At 38.1% G+C, this 22,062-nt stretch overlaps 1 protein-coding gene across 2 annotated transcripts in view; it reads right to left on the bottom strand.

The window, feature by feature from the left end:
* Window positions 1–22,062, bottom strand: part of LOC116721488 (xenotropic and polytropic retrovirus receptor 1 homolog) — a 52,254-nt gene that overhangs the window by 5,187 nt on the left and 25,005 nt on the right. For both annotated transcript variants that reach the window (XM_032565249.1, XM_032565248.1), the window contains exons 3-15: window positions 15,065–15,166; window positions 14,764–14,987; window positions 13,897–14,046; window positions 13,707–13,790; window positions 12,911–12,992; window positions 10,234–10,323; window positions 9,767–9,864; window positions 9,401–9,580; window positions 7,215–7,380; window positions 6,954–7,145; window positions 6,447–6,610; window positions 6,222–6,361; window positions 5,799–6,020 (exon numbers count right to left, since the gene is read on the bottom strand). In XM_032565249.1, the coding sequence (XP_032421140.1) occupies window positions 5,799–6,020; window positions 6,222–6,361; window positions 6,447–6,610; window positions 6,954–7,145; window positions 7,215–7,380; window positions 9,401–9,580; window positions 9,767–9,864; window positions 10,234–10,323; window positions 12,911–12,992; window positions 13,707–13,790; window positions 13,897–14,046; window positions 14,764–14,987; window positions 15,065–15,166 (1,894 nt within the window). The remainder of the gene's footprint in view (window positions 1–5,798; window positions 6,021–6,221; window positions 6,362–6,446; window positions 6,611–6,953; window positions 7,146–7,214; window positions 7,381–9,400; window positions 9,581–9,766; window positions 9,865–10,233; window positions 10,324–12,910; window positions 12,993–13,706; window positions 13,791–13,896; window positions 14,047–14,763; window positions 14,988–15,064; window positions 15,167–22,062) is intronic.

The following is a 22,062-nucleotide window of genomic DNA, read 5'->3' as shown; positions in this document are numbered from 1 at the left end:
GATAACAGGAAAATGACATTTATTTAGACCAACAAGTTCAGCTAATCCTGATTCCTCAGTTCAACCACTCTGACAGTTTGGTCCAGTGTAGGGAGATATTACACATTTTGTCATTGAAACATACCGACGTAGTTGAAGTTAATGCTTTAGCATTAGTTTCCGCAAATTAGTGCTGGCATTGGCTTCTGCTAGATATCAAGTTGGTATAGAGTTGGAACGTGACGTCACTGCTCTAGACGTAGGGATATGAGCGCCATCTTGTGAGGCCATAAACATAACCGAGAATAATGACTCACAGATATTTTGAATCCAAGTTACTTAAAATAATTTAGCAATGGTACGAACTTGCTGCGTTATTGGATGTAATGTCCGATCACATGACCGAAATGGTAAAAAGATGGAAAACGTTCTTTCGTTTCACGCCTGGAAACAACACGAGGAGGCTAAGCTGTCGAAGCTAACGAAAAGGAGACGAATATCCTGTATGGCAAGCCGTTTTAACATAAATTCGGTTCCGTCCGACTATCCGTAATTACATTCTAGATATCTAAAAATGCATTTTGACTAGACAAAACCACATTTTAACTATCCGGAATGGTAATTTAAGATATCTGCATTTACATTCTGACTAGTAAGAATAATAATTTGAGATATCTTCAATTACATTTTGACGAGTCAAAATTCCTTTCAAGATATCTCAAATTACGACCCTGGATCCGTCATTTGACGGGACACATCCGTAATTACAATTTAAGATATCTTGAACTTAATTATGACTAGTCAAAATTACAATTTTAGCTATCTGAATTAAGAATTGCGTGGAATGCCCTTTGTGTTGTCCCAACAGTTGCCTGCAGAATTGGATGTTTCCTGCACAAAATTGAGCTCGGCAATGTTGGAAATGCGGAGCACGCAAAACCTCATCAACTGTAAGACTGCTTCTCAAATCTGCAAAGAACTTCCTGTTTATTCATTTCCAACAAACCGGATGCACTTTGAAAAACAGCTTTGAAAAGCTAAAATTGCTTTTGTCAAAGAATTTTCAACATCAAAGTTGTGCATTTTCAAACATCTTTTTTCGTTTTTTCTATTTTTCATTGTTTGATTAAACATTCAAATTGTCACGTAAGTCAGTGGCGTTTTAACTATACAGAATACATATTCAAGATATCAGTAATGTCATTCTGACTAGTCAGAATGTTAATTTAAGATATCTTAAATAGAAAAGCTTAAATATATCTCTAATTCATTTAGAGATTTCTTAAAAGAAATTTTGATCAGTCAAAATTACAATTCAAGATATCTTTAATTTAGTTTTGTCTAGTCTTTATTTGCTTTAAAGATATCTATAATTTAGTTTTCACTAGTCAAAACTACATATCTCCTATCCAAAAATAAATTTAACATATCTTGAATTATTGTGTTATTGAGATATCTTTAGTTAGAATTATGACTAGTCAAAACAAAACTCGAGATATCTTGCATTTACTTTATGACTAGTCATAATTTAATTGTAGATATCTGAAATGTGTATTTCAGATAATCAGTAATTCATTGTTGATATCTTGAATTGAAGTCTCCATACAACTCAATGGTAAATCTGACGTCATTTCGACTAGTCAGAATGTAATTAGAGATATCTTAAATCGTTAAAACGTCTAGTCCTAAAACAATTTGAGATATCTGGAATGTAAGGGTGGCAAAACCGAATTTATGTTAAAACCTTGCCATAGACCTGGCTATCAGCGGTGAGACGTCCTGATATTGCATCCTCCTACATTCCAAGTTATCTACCAGTTTGCTCCAGACATGTCCATTCTGGTGAGTGTCTAAAGTCGCTTTGTTGGTGTTGTGTCATAATGTTTTGCTATGATTTTGTCCTGATGACTCAGGTTCAGTTTCATTGAGTTCATTTAAGTGGGTCCACCTTGTTTAGGTCGGGCTTCTATTTTTTATGTAGCATAGTCCGAGTTTTGTCAGTGGACATCGAGGTTATTCCATTATTGTGTAGTAAACTATTTTACTAGTGTTATCAAATTTACAGTATTAATACTGATGTGTGTTCTGATATGTCCTCTTAAAGGCAAACCAAGTATGAAATGGATTAGATAAATCCAGACTGAATCTGGGTCACTGCGAGGTAAACGCCACGACATCGGACCGACATGCGCGACAATTAAAGAGGCGATACAGCAAAACCATGATGGATCAACAAGTTACAGAGACTGTTTTCATGATTTACCCTAGAAGAGGTAAATCATGAAAACACAGCAGCGGAGGCTGTAGAAGAGGAGCAAGTTGGAGAGGCTGAGGAGGAAACCCCAGGAGAGAAGCTCAGCAAGGCTGCAAACTCTGAAGAGCAACATGAACCATTTGGGTTGAAATATGTGTTCAGTTGGAAGTGGCTGTTTCCTCTCATTTCATAATTTAATGTGGTAAACATTCATGAAACGTTTGATTCAAGCTCTTCAAGTTGCATGTAAACAGGTGATGAAATGAATCACATTTTAAGTAAAAATTTGATATTTAAAAGATTTCAGGTAATAAACATATGTAATGAAAGATTATATTTTTAAATAAACATTTTATGTGATTAAAGTAAACAATTATATAATCAGACATTTTGCAGTAAACATTTAATGTAAACAAGCAAACCAGATGAAAGAGCCCATCTTTAAACATTTAATGTGTAATTAAACATTTCAGAGTAAACATTAAAGGTGACACTTTAAGGAAATATTTGTTGTATTTAAGATATTTCAGGTAAGAAGTGAACATGTAATGAAATTGATCCTGTCATAGAATTTTATGTAATTGAACATTACAGGTAACAAATGTGATGATCTTCTGAAGTAATACATTTATGAACATTTAAAAAAATATATTTTAAATATAAAATTAGTTAAAAAATTAAAAATGGGTCAAAATGTAATAAAGATAAGTGTGCTTCATCTATACAGCCTAAAAGAACAATTTCACACTGATTTTGAGTTAATGAGGCACACGATTTGGAAGCTATTGAAGAAAACATTTAATATTAAAATTATTTAAAATATTGAATATGACTTAAAATTTTAATAGAGGATAGTGTGCCTCGTGTAATAGCATGAGTTATCACTTTTTTGTATTAGTTGGTCACAAGGCATTTATTTACAGGAGTGTTTGGTTGGAAATTGACTGTCCCTATGTGAACCTCCGAGTGCTTGAGGAGGGAGCGGTAGAGAACAGCTGGCCGGAATCAGCGTTCATAAATCGGATCAATCTTGAGCTAAACGCCCCTTACTCCGCGGAGCGCGGATATCCAATATCCAACTTGAAAACTTCACTACCGTCGGTAACACAATGAAAACGCCGGAATAAAGTTTGTTTTGGTCTGTGGCCTTTAAAGATGGTGCTGAGCGACTGTGCGAGACGTAAACGTCACACGCAGTGACGTCAGTTCCAAAGTCTATAGGACTTTAGTTGAACCAATGTTTATGATTAGTGCTTCAGTTTTAGCAGAGCTAACCTTTTGGTTAGTACCCACTGCTGCCAACAAGGTCATTTATGAAATGATAGCAGAAAACCAAAATTTCACAAAAACTGAAGATTGGCCACTTAACCCGTTTAATCCCACCGGTAACACTTGTTGCCAGACATTTTTTCTAACTTCTGGAAGCTGTAAAATAATTGTTTCGACTTTTAGCAGCTAATTGAAGTTTTTAAATCAAATAATAAAGTGTCTACTCTAAGCAATATCAATTTCATGTATCTAGTGTGAAAGGTCACATGACCAGACCTCTTTACTTCCTGCCTGTAACGCTGGAGGTAAATGTGTGTCACAAACGTGTACAAGACAAAGTCAGTAAAATACTTTAATGAAAAAATATAAATAAAATATTTTGTACATATGTTCTTTCAAGTGTCTTCTACTGATATATGAAGAAAATTGTATCCATTCATTCATCTTTTAATCATAAGAAGAGTGAATGTGAGCATGGCAACAATTGTTGCCACTAGAATAACACATAGACAGCAGCACTGTGCTATGTGTTCATAGCTTTCCTGTTTATTCTATATGCCCTGCTGTTCCCACACAGCTTTAAACTATAAGATGTTTTACATCTTCTAGATCTGAAGGAACCTCAAAATGATGTCTTCTACAACATCACTGTCATTCCCACAGCTGAACCCCTCCCCACTGCCCATCCCCTGAAAGCCGATTCTTTCCACACAGTGTGGCCTGTCCACTGAATGACCACAAGATGACGCCAGGCCTGAAACTAGTTCAGGACAAGGCGAAGGTCTTGTCTTGGTCTGGTGGAGCAGGGAGAGTGTCCTCTCAGATGCAGATTTGTTCATACTAACATTTTCACCTGATTTTGCTTAATTGATAAAATAATCAAATGAGGTCAAAGGTCACTTGGCACATTGAGACAATGACATCTGCAGGATGTGGCATTGAATTTTAATGTTTCTAAAATATTTCTGAGCACTCTTGTAACCATTCTTTGTTATAATAAGTTATGCATGTAATGATTTTTCTTATTTCTTTTATGTGTAAATAGGCCAAATTTGTGTCATTTAGACCAGTGGTCCCCAACCACCGGTACCGGGCCGCGCAAGAAATAATGAACTACTTCCGGATCTTTTATTTTGAAAATCCTAAACCGGATTTTACCGGTTACGTCTTGCGCGTCAAAATTGAGCCAACTTGCAGCAGAATGAGTAACAAAACAACATCGGACTACAGTGAACCCTCGCTATTTCGCGGTCTCGCTTCTTCGCGGATTTGCATCGTGCATTGTGTTCTGCATTCTGATTGGCTAAACAGTCTCTCCGCTTCTTCTCTACTTGTGTGTCAACAACGTTGCGGTTTAATATGTACACATACGTAAAACAGCTTGCCAAATTTAACATAATCGATGGTGGCATGTCGGTTTATAAGAATCTTTTTCCCAGAAGAAAAAAGAGCGACAGCAGCTACCGATAACTATGTTCTTCTCTCGAAAAAACACACCTGCACCGCGGGCTTTAGAAGAAAAAAAAAAAAAAACGCTACAGAGCGGAGTGAGGCTGTAGCGGCTCAGTCAGAAGAGCAGTGAAATACACGTGAGTCACTATTTGTCCTACTGTACTTTGTTTTTGTTTTTTAATTTTCTCCCGTTCTAATCCAATGACTCAGGTTGCGGTGGGGCGGCGCTGATCTCCGCAATTCGGGCACGGGAATCCGCTTTCAGTTCATATTAAAATTATTATTTTACAGTACAGTAGTTATTTGTAAAAAAAAAAAAAAAAAACTTTATACAGTACTTTTTATTTGTTAAACAAATGTTTGGGCCTGTAAAGAGGTTTTGTTCTTTGGTTTCAATGTATTATGGAATATTTCATTGTATAATAATTGTAAAAAAATAAAGGTTACTACTTCGCGGATTTCGCGCACTCCCCCCCACCCCCTCCCCCCCACAGCAAAATTGCGAAGGGCTGACCGGTCCACGCGACTAAAAAGGTTGGGGACCACTGATTTAGACTATGCAGTTTCCCACCGGCAACAATTGTTGCCAAGTATATATTTTCACTGACATAACCAACATAAAATGTAATAATTCATAAATATCATGTGTTAAGGAGGTCTAAGGATTGAAATGCATGTACTTACTTTGCAAGAAAAAATTAGGGATTAAACGGGCTAATTTTGATTGGTACATTCTGAGAAAGACTATAAGCAATGCATGTATTGGGTGGAATACACGACTAACACAGACTATAGTTATGATATAGCAGAATATGATGAATGCCTATCTGGGACAAATGCTCACTGTGAGGCCAGCCGTGGCCGGCGCAGACTCATGCTGTAGCTTCTTTTCCAGCTTTTCTTGCCCTGCCGATTCCTGACTCCATCCTCCTGGTCCATCATCTGCTCCAGCAGCGTCTGGTCATCGGCGTTGAGAGGGGCCACACTGATGTCTCGGACCGCCCTGAACTCACCACAGTTATTCAGATGCTCGTTCTCAAGTCGGAAGAAATTCCACACGAAGCGTCTGGAAATTTTAAAAAACGATACATAATGATGCATTAATGTTGCTCAGTGTCCCCGATAATTGATGCTAGTAATGTTGAATAAAGGATTTTTTAAAAATGGCTGCATCTTTTTCTGAAAAATCAATAACATGTTTTGCATGAGAGAGAAACAAAAAATAGACAATGAAGAGATGATTTAGGAAGACAAATCCTTTTAGCACCTGAAGACCTCCAGCGGAGCCAGCAGGGTAGCTAGAATGTCAGCTATGTCTGCAAAGTTGGTGAGCAAGGTGAGAGTGATTGTTAAAACCCAGGCGAAACGCAGGAGCACATCCTCCACTATAGCACAGTAGTAATAGGCCTGTAGAGACAGAGGACATGAAACAGACCTCAGTAAATAGTTACATGAGTGAGCACAGATCCCAGAGCGCTCTGCTCAAGCTCACCTTCTGTGGGTAGACTATCTCCTCCCGTAGGAAAGTGTTCTCTCCTGCATTTCGGTCAAACAGGCCCCAGTCCATCTTCAGATCCCAGATCAGTGTATAACAAGAGCTTACAATTAAACAGGCAATGTACAAGTACAGGTAGATTTTGTGTTCGGGTTCGGAGTCTGTGGAGGAAGGAGTTGGCAGTTAGTTAGGAGGTGAAGACTCAAACACCCACAGACATTAAGGAGAAAAACAAAAACGGAACTAGTGACCTCTGGACTGTACTAGTGAGGGAGGGATGGATGGGGGGATGGATGGATGGATGGATGTACAATGTGATGGTTGGATGATTGTGCTCACAGAAGACAGATGAATATTTAGATGTTGGACAGGGAATAAAAACTATTTTGTTTTTCCAGAAACAATTTCCAGTTTTTCAGATCTAGAGGACATTCTAGTTTCTCCAGACTGTAGGAAGATTTTATTTCATTACGAAAACCAGGTGTGTAAAAGTAAACACCTTACTTTTGTGTGTGTTGTACAGGGCGGAGAAAGTGACGACAAAGAAGGAAGTGGAGTACTTCCCAGCATTAACCAGATGAGGAAAGGCCCGCTTGGTGTCCCGATAGCGCCGCAGACACTGGGCGAATCGGAACCATGCAGGAAGACACTTGATGACCGCCCGAACACCATAGGAGTAGGTGTTACACACGCTTTCTGAACACAACACATCTATCAGCATCAGCCAGATATTTCTCTATCAAGAGACCTTTCTGTTCATCTCACCTGTGTTACTATAAAGCCCATCCTCTTTTGTCCACTCCAGCTCTAAGCTGTAGAAACAGATCATGTACTCCAGATCCATCAGAACCACCACCAGAGAGTTTAACTGGTCAGCCAGCCAGAAGTCTGCAAATCCAACATGATGAAATGGAGCGGTCACCACTCTGAACTATGGAGGAAGGCAGACAGGACACAGTCACTGCTACAGGTCCAGTTCACTGTCTCTTAAAAAATATCCATCTGCTTTGTAACATGATGAAATGTGGAAAAAACAATCAGTTGAGATCCTCTGAAAGGCAATGTATAAATAAAAAATGACATACGTTTTCAAAATCAAAACTTATTAATTCCAAGACTGATGCATCTAATAAATAACTTCATACATAAGAAATGCATTTGTGCATACAGCAAAGATGTAGAGAACACTACCTGCTGTTGGGCCACTGGAACGTTGAAAATTAAATATTTTTTTGTATATTTGTAGAACTTACGTATATATTAACTTAGTACAAGGGAAAAAACTGTTGCCAGGTTTTTTTTGTCTTCTACTGTTTTTCACTGATTTCTTGGGAGCAACTGAAGCTAACTAACCAAGCTGTACCGCTGTAACCAACAGCTACAGTAGCCACCATCAGACCCGGCTTCAGAGGAGTTTTATTTAATATAAATAAATCTTTATGTAAAATGAAATAACCAAGTTGTTTATTAATACAAAATAAACAAAAATGACAAAAGGTTTAGGTGAGTCACCAGAAAATGATGAGTAATCATGCTCAGCATAAACCTTAGCTCAAACATCTCAGAAATTCATGTGTCCCATCTTTGAAGTATGTTTCTGTAAATGCAAAATTAGACAACAATGTGTGAGAGACGAACTGATTGAAAGTGGAATAGTATGCTGTTTATGCTAGCTATTCAGACAAAAGATATTTTGGAATGTGATTCTGAAATATCTGTAAAAACCCGGTACAGATTGCTGCCTGGTTAAAATGGCTCCTTACCTGAGCAGACCCTGCATCATCGCCCTGCTGCTGCCTCTGGTCTAATGTCTCCTGCCTGACTCTTTTCTCTTTCTATTGTGAAAATAAAAACTTCTTTTAAATATGTGAAAAGGCCATAGTGAGCCTAACTTCTGCTGAAAGAGGAGCGGGATTATTTCTGGCACTAAATAACCAGCGAGGGATGGAACATCGGCAGAGGTGGGAAGAATAGCCAAAAGTATACTCAAGTAAGAACAACTAACTCTTACTTGCTATATTTTTGGAAAATAGTGTAGAATTAAACATGAAAATGTCAGAATTTGTACACAAAAATAAAGAAAGAACCCAATTTAGACAGTTTAGCTGCAAAAATACTTCAGGTATCATTTGTGCTTTTGAGATACTAAACAGTTACAAAGTCGACCTTTTCCCACCTGAAAAACATCTCCAGAATTAAAGGACTAATGTCTCAGCAAAAAATAGAGAAATGCATCCATTTATTTTTAGTTGTATTGATTACTGTAGCAGTGTCTTCACAGGTCTGCCTAACAAATACAGTAAATCTTCCAGCTGCAGCTGATTCAGAACGCTGCTGCTGACGTTCTGACTAAAACCAGGAGGATAGAGGACATCATTAAGTTCTAAAGCCCACTCACAGAATAGATTTTAAAATACTGTTGGTAGTTTATAAATCACTGAACAGCTTAGCACCACAATACATTAAATATCGGCTGTTGTTCCAGACCTCTCAGGTCTTTGGTTCTGGTTCTGCTCTGCATCCCCACAACCAAACATGTAGAAGCAGCATTGAGTTTTTATACACCACAAATCTAGAACAAACTTCAAGAAAATTGCAAGACAGCCGTAATACTGAGTTCCTTTAAATCGAGACTAAAAACCCACCTGTTTAGAGTTGCTTTTGAGCAATAATGAATGAAACACTTACCAACATGTGTAATGATGTCACTTGACAAAACATAATGTTTCAGTTGTTGATTTTTGTGTTTTTATGATGTAAAGCACTTTGAAGTGCCTTGATGCTGAAATGTGCAGTACAAATAAACTTGATTGATTAATTGGTTATACATGTGCCTCCCAAAGGTGAAAAATAAAACCTTGTTGTCATGGTAACGCATCATAAAAACTGCATAGCAGTGTTGCTGAATAAAATGTTAAATAAGAAGACGTATTATGATTGAGAGGCCCTACCAGCAGCTTGAGCAGCCAGAAGCGGGACTTGTAGTAACAGGTCTTTGACGGGTTGATGAGAAACAGGAGGAAGACCCCATAAAGAGCCAGAGGGTTGGCCTGCATCGGAATCCTGATGTCATCACAGAAAAGACTTGACAGCAAGCTGACGCACCACAGCACCCCCAACAGGCCTGCAATCTGCAGCCAAACATAAAGACTGGTTCAGTCAGTGAACAATCCATACAGACAGACTCAGCCCTTCTAACGCATTAATACAGGCACTGACTGAGATGTGTGTGTGTGTGTGGGTGTGGGTGGGTGGGTGTGTGTGTGTGTGTGTGTGTGTGTGGCTGAACGTGTCAGAGACAGAGAAAGAGTTCTCACCTCAAACAGATGTTGGTGGGAGAGGTTGTTTCTGGGATTAAGTTCAAATATGAGGACATGATTAACTCCTGCCTGCCTCCAGCCATAGGTGTTGATCCCTAAAAGATGAGAAAAGAATGGAATCATATCCTTTAATTCATAATTTAGGGCTCATACATGACATCAGTGTTTTCTGAAAATCACTTTTTCACTTTTTCTATTACTAAAGCTTTGTAGTGCTTTCCTGAAAGAGAAGTCTCTGACATGAATTTGTCTGTTTGAAATTGGTCAATAAATTCTGATTTGTGCATCTCTATGTCTTATTAAAGAAAACCAAAGAGCACAAAAAATTCAATTATAAAAGCTACTTCAATAAAAGCATATCAAAGCAGTATGAGTGGGGGTGGAAGGCTTCAGTGCACAACCATTTGTAAAGAAATGATTCTAAAAAGTGATTAAAAATTCCATGTGTGTTAGTGTGCACTCACCTAAAAGGAAGAGAAACTCTATTAACAGGAAGCCTCCTCTGTAGATCCTGACCACAGGCCAGACTTTAGAACCACCAATCTTCACGGCTCCTGTTGGAAGAAATGTGATGCAACAGCAGAAGAAGAAAGAAGAGGTCACATTACTGAATATGTTGTGGTGTAAAAGTATTAATGGAGAGAACCTGTGTCCATAGTATAAATACATTAAGGTGATTCTGCTGTTTTAAATTGAAATGATAAACTGAGCTTATAGTGTCATTGACACTATAAAACCACTGAGATGATTTAAAAAGATGAACTACTGCGCTTTCACTTTGTGTACACAAAAGCTTTTAAATATTTCCCACAGAATACTGGAATACAGAGTGTCACCGTTTCCGTCTGTAGTAACTGGGTTAAACGCCAAAGTCGTCTTGTGATGTAATCAGGGTAAATCAAACCGTAAACACAAAAGTGGAGGAACTTGTGAGGATTTCAGCAAAGATTTGAGCAATTTATCTACAGTTTTGAAGGAGGAAGCCAGATGGAGTGATGAATAAGAAGGAGCTGCTTCTACTGAAGGACTGCAACGCTATTTTTCTGAGCCATATTGATCAGGAAGCAACGATGACTCCAACATTTCTGGGAAGGAAGGATCCAACAGTGAAGGGTTGGAGCTGGATGTCTGTCGCCTCCAAATCACTGAATGATAATAAACACATCTATGAACATAATAGTTATTCATTTATAGTATTCTGTGAGAAATCTTTTTTATTAAAAGCTTTTGTGAACACAGAATAAAAGCACAAGAGTTCATCTTTTTAAATGTAAGTGGTTTTATTGTGTCAGTGACACTTTAATGTTTGTCAATCCTTCCTCAGTTCAAAAACATGACTGTCAGGTTAACTGGTCTCTTTAAATTCTGTGTGTCTCTGTGTTGCCCTGCGATGATCTGGTGATCTGTTCAGGGTGACCCCGCCTCTCGCCCGATGACCACTAGAGAGGGGTACCAGCACCTCTCCTGACCCCTCAGGGGTGATACGCGTGTTGGATGATGGACGGATGGGTGACTGAATTGAAATGACTTTTTTTGGTAAAGTGCATGGAGATAACATCTGTTGTGAATTGGTGCTATATAAAAAAAACTGAACTGAATTTCCTTAATTGCACAATACAAGCTGTGCAATTGGTAAAGCTTTCACCAAGATAATAGAAGAATGATGACTGACATTCATCATTCTTATGTTAGATTATAGATATAAATGGGCACTAAATTATCATCACATCTGTGATTTTATTTCATCAGTAGGACAGGTATCATACTGTCCACCTCATCTGGTGTAAATTAATAGGGATGAAATTCAGAAAATCTGATTTTTATAGTTAAAATCTGGGATTTAAACTATTCTTAAATGAATTGGATCATATTAAGAAAAATAACACATGATCAGAAAATTCCTATTTTTTTAGTATCTTTAAGTTGTGGCTTTACAGATATCCTTAGAACATATATTAGTAATAGCTTTATTTAACCAGATAAAAATCTTTGTTGAGATTCAAAATCTCCTTTTCAAGATGGACCTGGCAAGCTGGCAGCATGGCTGACAAATATCAAAATCATCCATGTAGTTTTAAAAGCATCAAAGCAGTCATAAATAATATTCTCCATACTACAGACTACAGAATTTTATATGCAACAAACCCAGAAAGCTACCCGAATACTTTCTGAAGTGAGATAAATGATCTGACTGACAGGAAGTTGAACTTCTGCATGACACACAACATCCCAAAGGAGAACCAAGCAGAAGCACCACTAACCTTTGCATATTGTTATGTCAAACTTTGTTTTATTTCAATCAATCCATCAAGCAATCAATTTTAGCTATAAAGCACCCTTCATGTTGGAAGCAGATCGCTGGAAACAAATAATAAATGGTATTTCTGAACTGGGTTTGAACCATACAGGGTCACAGTCTGCAGGTGCAAATACCAGAGCTGTGAAGTAAACTGAAACTGGTGGGATAATGCCTTTTGCTCCAATCTCTGTAAGAGGGCTGGTGGATATTAAAAGCGATGTACCTTCATCTTTTCTTCACTTCCCTGGACTAGCCAGAGGAGTCATTGCTATATTCTTTGCTTAATTTCTTAATAAAATAATAATCAAAATGCATATTGGTTCATTCTTGATTGACTCAGCGTTTCACCTAAGGTAAGACTTATTTATTTCCTTAACAATTTGTCATTTGATCTGCTTAATACATATTTAGCTGCAGATAGGACACAAGAACCTGATCACAATAATTGATTACAGTGGAGTAATAAATGATTTGAACATTTAGGTCTTTGTATAAGATCACCACCTGTGCACAGACAGCTGTAGAGGGATTTGTAGCAATTTTCTCCCAACTCAAGATAGCTAATGTGTAAGTCTACACTGAGTCAGAGTCATATGTTCTCTCAAGCAACAATGTGACCTATAATAAAAATAACTTGTGGACAATATCAAATTCCATGAAGTAAAAACTGAGTCAACTTTTCATTGTAAACAAGTTTGTTTGAAGGGGTATGCAGGGGTGTGTGTGTGTGGGAGTGTGTGTTGGCGTGAGTGGGGGTGTGTGTGTGAGGGGGTGTGTGGGGGGGTGTGTGTGTGAGGGGGTGTGTGGGGGTGTGTGTGTGTGGCTGCGTGCGCGTGTAATACCTGTAATGACTACAGTGACAATCAAGACGAGGAATACTCCACAGTAAAGTCCCACTCTGAAGGTGGTCCAAGCTGGAGCAGGCTGTGAACACACACACACACCCACGCACACACACACACACATTTCTTAAATCCACACCATCACAAACAACTACAACTTCTGGAACTGGAACCACTGGCTCAAAGAATTACATTCAGTATAGAGCAGACGAGCTTGGAAAAGTCTATACGCATATAAATCCAAACTAATATTATATGTATGATTGAACATTAGATGGTTTATTTGGTCAGACTGAACAGACTGGCAGAACCTGATTTGATTATTTGATTGGCCTTATTGTAAAATTCATCATCAACTACAGCTATTCCACTTGAAGCAGTGAAATCGAAGACAGAGGCAGAGTCTTATTGGCTGGGGCCTAGACAGAGCCAACAGTATGATCTCTGCCAGCATGTTAGGCTTGGTGCATCACACCGCAGCTAGCATCACTGTGAGTTTTAGACTTCAGAACTTGAAAATTCTGACCTCTGAGTATAATGAGAGTGACAAATTGAACCATCTTTTGTCTATATCTATGAAAAGAAGTGTTTCTTATACTTGTGGTTTTTAATTCTTCCTTATTGTAAGACAAAAGATAACTCTATGGTGTTAGTTTGTGCTACAGAGCATCACTGCATTATATGATAATATAAAAAGAATCTCAAACAATATCAATGAAACCATTTTGTTTTCTTATTAATTTGGAGCAACAGAACAATGTTCTTCTAAACAGGACGTTTAAGCTGTGTGACTGACTTGTGCAGCTCCCAGTGGAGGAACTCTCAGCCTCTTCATGGCCTTCTGCCGGTCGCCGCCTTCCAGCTCTGTTGTGACCAGAGCCTAGTGAGCACAGACCAAAACATAGGAAACCGTTGTTCTATTAAAACTTCTTTTACACATGACTATTTAAATATCTAGTTAACTCTGAGGTGTGTGTGACTTTCACCTCAGTCTCAGAGATGAGCTGGGTGATCTTCTTGCATGTATAAAATGGAGCCACTTCAACGTGGGCCACCCTCCAATCTGCCCCCTTGGAAGTTTCCAAAATCTTATCATGCTTCTTGAGAATCTTCCTGAATCCTGTGAAGTTCAAGTTCTGACAGGAAGTGAAAAGAGGAACAGTGAGTCAGTGAAGCCCACCAACCACAGGTCTGTAGACACAGGTGACACATAATGTTAGCACAGCTGTCTAAATTGTGACTGCAATTTAACACATCAGATCTATGACCCACAGGGTAGCTCCAGGGCCTCCATCTGTCAACAGGGTAGACATAACCAGGACAGATGCTGCATTCCAGTTGTGGTTGGAACTGGGAAATTCTGACTTCCCAATCTGAAAAATCATCTGTAACATTCTCTGAAGTCAGATTTCCCACTGAGAGCCTGGAAGCAACTCCATCTACCCTCAGTGAACAATGTCTATAGTTGTTGTCGCCATGATGAAGTTCCGACTTCTTAACTAGGATTCTGTTACCTCGGGTCTGACGTCAAACCCAGCACTGAGTTCACACTTCCCAGATAACTGGAATGCAGCAAGAGAACCATGTGTGCTCAAATACCTACAGGAAGAGAAACCTCAGAGTGGCTAAGTAAACGTTGTGGTAGAGAGATGACTATCCCTGCCTGCACAGGAAGAACATGGAAACTGCTCACAGAAAGGCCGTCAGTGGGATATGCTGAGAGTGAACAATCCTTAGGCACTGTGCTACATCCATTTTATTATAGATTAAAATTCTCTAATAAAACCTGAAAAGAGCCATTGTAATGTGCTGATATTTGAACTTGTCAGTAGATAAACTGTCTTATCATCTACCTGATAATTCTGCAGCAGTATAAGGCTGAGGTAGAACTCGGAGAAGGCCAGCTGCAGATCCTTAATGTTTCTATGTTTGCATCTCTCCTTCTGTGAAAGGGCAAACACGGTTTTCCTTCTTCTGAGGCCCAGCCCGGTGGCAGAGCTCTCCCTCTGGGCATCCAGCGATGACTGCAGCTCATTCTGCAGCGTGGCGAAGCGTCGCTGAGCCTCGGCCAGCTTTTCTGTTGGGGAGGAAACAAAAGTGACCTAAAGATGTAGAAGGAAGTTGTGCCTCATAGTACTGTACTGCTGGAATTACCAGAATAGAAGGTATTGATTTTGGCCAGCTCTTTCTCACAAGTCTGGAAAAACTTCTCCTCAAACTTGGCATAATACCTCTTGACTGTATCATCGTCTGTGACTGTAAAAAACAAAATAAAGCAATTTGTTACACCAATAAGGAAAACTTGCCTTCATCCATTCCATGTAGATACTAAGTTATAGCAGTCAAAGGGACACAGAAGGTTGAACTAATGTACTAAGTCTCTCTGGGACTTGGAAAAACTACTCAATGCAAAAACCCTTCATTTTGTTTTTCAACCACCAGGGGGAGTGGTGAGACAGCAGACAGATCTACCACAATAACAGGCACGGAACGTTCTTCTTCTGTGCTTCTGCTTTTTCTACGGGTCTGTTCAATATGACAAAGACATACTGACAGAACATCCACTATTTTAGGACAGTTATCACAGTTGTATTTCATCCCTTAATGCTGCTAACAGAGTGTAGTTCTGTGGTAAGGTCAACAGAAACAATAACCGCAATATGTACAGCAAGGAAAACACACACACACACAAAAACAATTTATATGCTGACTGGCCAAAATAAAAATGAACTAAGCAAATAGGTATGAGCCTCCTATTGGATGATTACTGCATGGGCAATTATGTTTCAACTGGCAACAAATTATTTAACCCCAACTGCTGCAGTGAGTTGCTTCTCATTTCTTAAATAACCATGTTGAAAGACACATCTTGTGGTTGTAGAAAAGATGTCAGTCTGTTTGAGAGGGGTCAAATCAGTGGCATGCATCAAGCAGAGGAGACTGCAGAAACTACTAAAACTGGGTTAAGAACTGTCCAACATGTTATTAAAAACCGTTGGGATAGTGGGGATCCATCGTCTTTGAGGAAGAAATGTGGCCAGAAGAAAATCCTGAATAATCATGATTGATGACCACTTAAGCAATTGGTGAAATCAAATCAAACAAAAACAGTAGAACTCCGGGGTATGTTTAACCTGTTTTATCCAAATTTATTTTGTGCACAATATATGCATGCCTTTCAATCCTTGGATGTCCCCAACACATACTATTTATGAATTATTACATTTTATGTTGGTTATGTTAGTGAAGATGTAGATTTTATAGCCTGCAACAATTGATGCCGGTGAGAAACTGCACAGTCTAATTGATACAAATCTGGCCAGTTTATACATATAAAAATAAGAAAAATAATAACATACATAACCTTTTATTACAAGACATGATTTAGAGGTTCATCCAGGCATTATATACTGTATATATACACACACATATACAGTGCCTTGCGAAAATATTCGTCCCCCTTGAACTTTTCAACCTTTTGCCGCTTTTCAGGCTTCAAACATAAAGATCTAAAATTGTTATTTTATTATTATTAATTTGTGAAGAATCAACAACAATCATGAGGTGGAATGAAATTTATTGGATATTTTAAACTTTTTTAACAAATACAAAACTGCAAAGTAAAGCGTGCAATATTATTGGCCCAGTTGTGTTAATACTTTGTAGCGCCACCTTTTGCTGCGAATACAGCTGCAAGTCGCTTATCAGTTTTGCACCTGGAGAGACTGAAATTCTTGCCCATTCTTCCTTGCAAACCAGCTGGAGCTCAGTGAGGTTGGATGGAGAACGCACGTGAACAGCAGTTTTCAGCTTTTTCCACAGATTCTCCAATGGATTCAGATCTGGACTTTGACTTGGCCATTCTAACACCTGGATATGTTTGTTTGTGAACCATTCCATTGTAGATTTTGCTTTATGTTTGGGATCATTGTCTTGTTGGAAGATAAATCTCCATCCCAGTCTCAGGTCTTTTGCAGACTGCAACAGGTTTTCTTCCAGAATAGTTCTGTATACGGCTCTATTGATCTTCCCATCAATTTTTATATATATATATATATATATATATATATATATATAGTTTTTTTGAAATAATATGTGTTTATGAAAGCCAGGAAACCCTTTAATATAGAACCTTCATAGCATAGGAGGAACGTAGTGTATGAATGCAGTATAGCAGGAGAAGGACAAAGGGACAAAGACAAAATGGTTTCTGCAAATAGAAAAATCAGGAAGTACTTTCTAACTGAAATGTGCTTATGTAGGATTAGTCATGCAGGAACTCTGGGTCTTTGAAAACATTCTAAGTTTGCATGTTTTGACATAAATATCAACATAAGCTAACATAAGAAAATGAGCCAAAATCTTTATTTACTTGTGGGGAAAAAACAAGAAGCGTTTTGGTCCAACTGAAAATAACATAATATTAATGGATATATCACCAACAAGGCTAGATTACTTTTTGGAAATAACTGATCTTCTTAATTATTGAATTTCTTTATTAATAGGATAAGATTAACAAGGTACAAGAAAACTGTACCTGTACAGTTATCCCAAGATAACTGGGTGCAGTTTGGTGTTAATGTTTGTTTTCTTTTATTTAATGTTTTAAGCAATCTCTTAAATAGTCACAAATCTCTGCTCGGTGTGTCTAGCATTATCAATAAAAATCTTTTATTAAATGAGCACCGTCTAGTTGGTCCATGTATCTTAACTATCACTGCTTTTTCCTGTACATCTGTAGGAACACAGCATCATCCTGTCTGGTGGAAGATCTGTTTGGGGCTTCATTAACAAGTCATTTGGCAAAAAGTTTAGAATCAGAGTCAATCAGAGGAAAGACCTTAGTGGACAGTAAACAAGACTTCTGACTCAACAATGTCTTTATTGTCAGCACTAAAACATCCAAACATGTATTAAACACTGACAGTTGGATTTCACTTTTTTTTTTAATTTTGGTAATTCAGAGAAACTGTAGTTTAGGAAATTGGATGACTGTGGCAGTTTTGCTGTGCTGGCTTCATTTTGATCAAGCCGATAAGGAAACCAGACACTTTAATAAATTTATCTCTTGTGATGAGAAGGACTATACAGGAATTATTTTTCCAGACACGACTGATCGTTGGTACTTCTGAGGTGGAGACAGCTGAAAGACATGTTAAAATTAGGAATAAATAGAGATGGCGATGATATAAATGTTAGAGTGATACAATTCCAGGGTGGATTACCAGGTTAGTCAGAAGATAAAAATGAACAACCTGTGATTCACACAATGTTAAGTAGGAGCATCTGACCATCTGCACAGGGATCGACCCATATGCTGATTAAATGATCAACTAGCAGACAGAGCTGATACTGTGTTGTCTTTGTAAATAAGCATAAGGTAAAAGTCTAAACAGTTTGTGTCCAGGATGTGTGTCTGCAGAGATGCTGACTTCAATTTTCCTGACCCTAAACCTACAGCAGTCCTGGATGGAAGATCAGCCGTGATGATGTTCACTGCAGACCTGAACATTTGTTGCAGTTTGGACCCGTCCTGTTCTGAAAAACAGCCATGAAGACGATGAGCAGCTCCTTTGTTGGACTTTTGGAGTTGCTGCAGGAAGTTCAGTCTTGGTCTATATTTCTATTTCTATAAATGTACAGTGGCTTGCAAAAGTATTGGACATACTCCTTGAACTTTTCCATAATTTGTCATATTACAGCCACAAACATAAATATGTCTTTAGAACTTAATGTGAAAGACCAACACAAAGTGGTATACAATTGTGAAGTAGAAAGAAAATTATATATGATTCAAAACATTTCTTTACAAAATGTGGTGTGTAAAAATATTCAGCCCCCTGAGTCAATACTTTATGGAACCACCTTTTGCTGCAATTCCAGCTGCTAGTCTTCAGGGTTTGTCTCTACCAGCTTTGCTCATCTGTGACAGAAATTTTTGCCAATTCTTCTTTGCAAAACAGCTCAAGTTCAGTCAGATTAGATGGATAACTGGACTTCTTATGGTTTTCTTCTTGCCGCTCTTCCAGAAAGATCACATTTGTGCAGTGATGACTAATAGTTGTCCTGTGGACAGATTCCTCCTCTGAGCTGTGGATCTCTGCCTTTGGTCCAGAGTCACCATGGGCCTCTTGGCTGCATCTCTGATCAGAGCTCTCCTCTGTTCAACCTAGGAAATCTTTTTACAGCCTAAGTCTGCTTTAAACTTCTCCACAGCTTTCTCCCTGACCTGTCTGCTGTGTTCCTTGGACTTTGTGATCCTGTTTGCTCCCCAATATTCTCTGAACCTCTGAGGCGTCACAGAGCAGCTGGATTTCTACTGAGATTAGATTACACACAGGTGGACTCTGTTCAGTCATTAGCAGACATTAGGAAACTTCTGAAGGAAACTGGTTGCATTCAGAGAAAAGGGGGGTAAATACTTTTGCACACCACACTTTTCAGTTTTTATTTGTAAAAAATGTTAAAAATGTATAATTTCTTTTCTACTTCACAATTGTATACCACATTATGTTTGTCTTTCACATAAAATTTCAATTAAATCAATTCTTGTTTCTTTCTTTTTTATATACATACCTAAACTATTAAAAATGACCAGTAACAATGTTTTCTGAGGATCTTTTGGAACTGTGACTTATCAACAGCATCCAAACATCGTGTGAGCAGGTGGTTTTGAGTCACACCGTGCAGACTAAGTGAATCACCGTGTTCTAACTTGGACTCTTTTAGACAAAACACCAAATTAAGTCAGTTGGAGTGCGCCGACCACTCCCTGTAAAACTTCCCTGCATCACACAAACAGCTGGCACAGTCAGAAGACAGTAATCTTCTTATCCCTTTTTGGCCTTATTCTGCTGTTTTCACTCTCTGTCTCAGCACATGTCATCATCATTATCATCATTATCATCATTATGACACATCTGTCTCAGTAACAGCCTATACTTTCCATTTTAAAATTGAGGGGTTTTAGGTTTATTATTTAGCAACACCCCTTTTCACTCTTACTCAGCTTTCTGCAATAAGCAGCAGCAACAACACAAGGCTGCAGCTGGTCCACAGATAAGGACTAGTTTTATAAAAATGAAAAAAAAAACAGTTGTCCTACACCTGAGAACTGATTTCCTTAATGTGGATGGATGTTGTTCTAGGTGAACTCTGTTGTCAACCATACACACAGATTCATGGAACTAGTATTCGCTAACGGCTCTGACATGATTCAGGACATGTCAGAGCACAGGTGAGCAAAATGGCTCCAGAATGGCATCTGGAAATCACCACATAACTTGGATTGTAGGACAAAACCCCCCAGGTCTTATCTCAGGATGACAAAGCAGAAATCTAGACTAACTAAAGAAGCTATACATGTCTGGACAAAGTGAGAGTTTATCTATTAAATTGACTGAGGATGAATACATTAACTAAAAACTGGTGTATAGACATTTTTAGAAGCATCTTTGTGAGCCTGTTGCTTTATTATTAAACTGAATATCACTTTTTTATCATTTTTGTCCAGGTCACCTTAAAAATTGAGCTATTACTGTTACAGGTTCATTCTCTTCAGAAAAGTACTTGTTAGGTACGCACAGACATGAAAATCTGGGCCAATGTTGACAGCGGATGTTAACACTGATATTATGGCAGTATTTACCAATATTTTATTTCATCAAATGTTTTATTTGATTACTCAATAAATTGTCAGAATAACCGATAGAAAACTCGATTACTAAAATAATCGTTTTCAACAGCCCTAGTAACAAAATGGTAACAGTTTGAACAAATATGTAAAAAACATATATTTTATAAAAGTAACATTTTACTTTGCATCAATGAGCTGAAAGTTCAAATTAAAAACCTCCTAAAATAAAATAAAAAAGTTGAAATGATGATATAAAAATGATTTAAATCATAGGTGCAAATATCTTAAGAGCTGAACATCTCATGAACATCTCAAACTGAACATTTTACTATGTTCACATTTTTCTTAAGAATTATTTCAAACTTGAACTTAGTGAATATTGTTGGCAAAGTTAAGACGCCGACATACTTCATCTGATGCAGAACAGTCACATTATTTTGGTACGTTTCTATCCACACACACCTCTCATACACTGGCGCTACAGCTCCCACATCAGTGTATGTCACGCTCCTTCTCACAGTGTTCTAAAGAGAGGCTGGCTTGGCTTCTTCAGCACCTGCCTGTTAAAGTCCACAAGTCGGAAGCTGAGTCCTCCCTCAAATCTTATCTGCCACTTTAACCAAGCCTGGCTGCACTGAGCGAGGCAGGGTAAGCTACTGCTGCAGCTCCACTGTGTGGTGTAGTGATTACAGTCTGTCTCTGACAGCTTGCCAGGGTACGGAAGCACAATGACCACCTCATCTTGCCATTACTACATGTTGGATAAGAAATAGAACAGATATCACTAAGTAAAGTACTCAGTGGCAGTAATTCAACTTCGACACATTACTGAATTCATTGTTTTTTCAGTTTCTTTCTTTAAAACTGAAAAAAAACCTGAAAGTCACTAATTAGACTGACGAGCAGTTAGTTTGAGATGTGTGCAGACACATTAGAACAAGTATTTTACAAAAAGGTTGAATGGACTGTTAGTACAACCTACAGTCTAGTACAGACAGTAGCATACAACTCTGTGACCTGGTCACTACACCAGCACTACATAGTGCACATTTTGAAAATGTCAAATAAATGTTTGTATCAAAAATTTAGTGGGCCATTATAAGTCCATTACCATCAATTCAGTCTCTGAAGTGCAATAACATATTTAGCCAGTAGAGGCACTCTCACTACCTTTGATGTTCATACCTCATTACATTCATTATATTCTGCAACCCAAAAACCATCTTCGCCTTCGGTCAAGCTAAATGTGAAGCTCTAGAGTTTTAAATGTTCCATGACCTTTGATTTTTTTATTTTTGATAAATATCCATAATATGAAATGTGTTGTAATTTTGAAACAACAGTATTATTTCTATTTTTGGGTTCAAGAAAAAGACAAGCATACAACTTTTGCAAACGGATGATGGATACATTTTCTTGCATATGACTACTAAACTCTCACTAATCTTTTATTAAAATAGAGCTTAGTTTTAGTTACTAAAATATTGACACTTTTTATTATTACTCATTTATTTTA

This window comes from Xiphophorus hellerii, chromosome 6 (genome assembly GCF_003331165.1).
Source record: "Xiphophorus hellerii strain 12219 chromosome 6, Xiphophorus_hellerii-4.1, whole genome shotgun sequence".
Lineage (NCBI taxonomy): Eukaryota > Metazoa > Chordata > Actinopteri > Cyprinodontiformes > Poeciliidae > Xiphophorus > Xiphophorus hellerii.
This window is presented reverse-complemented; position numbering and strand designations above follow the sequence as displayed.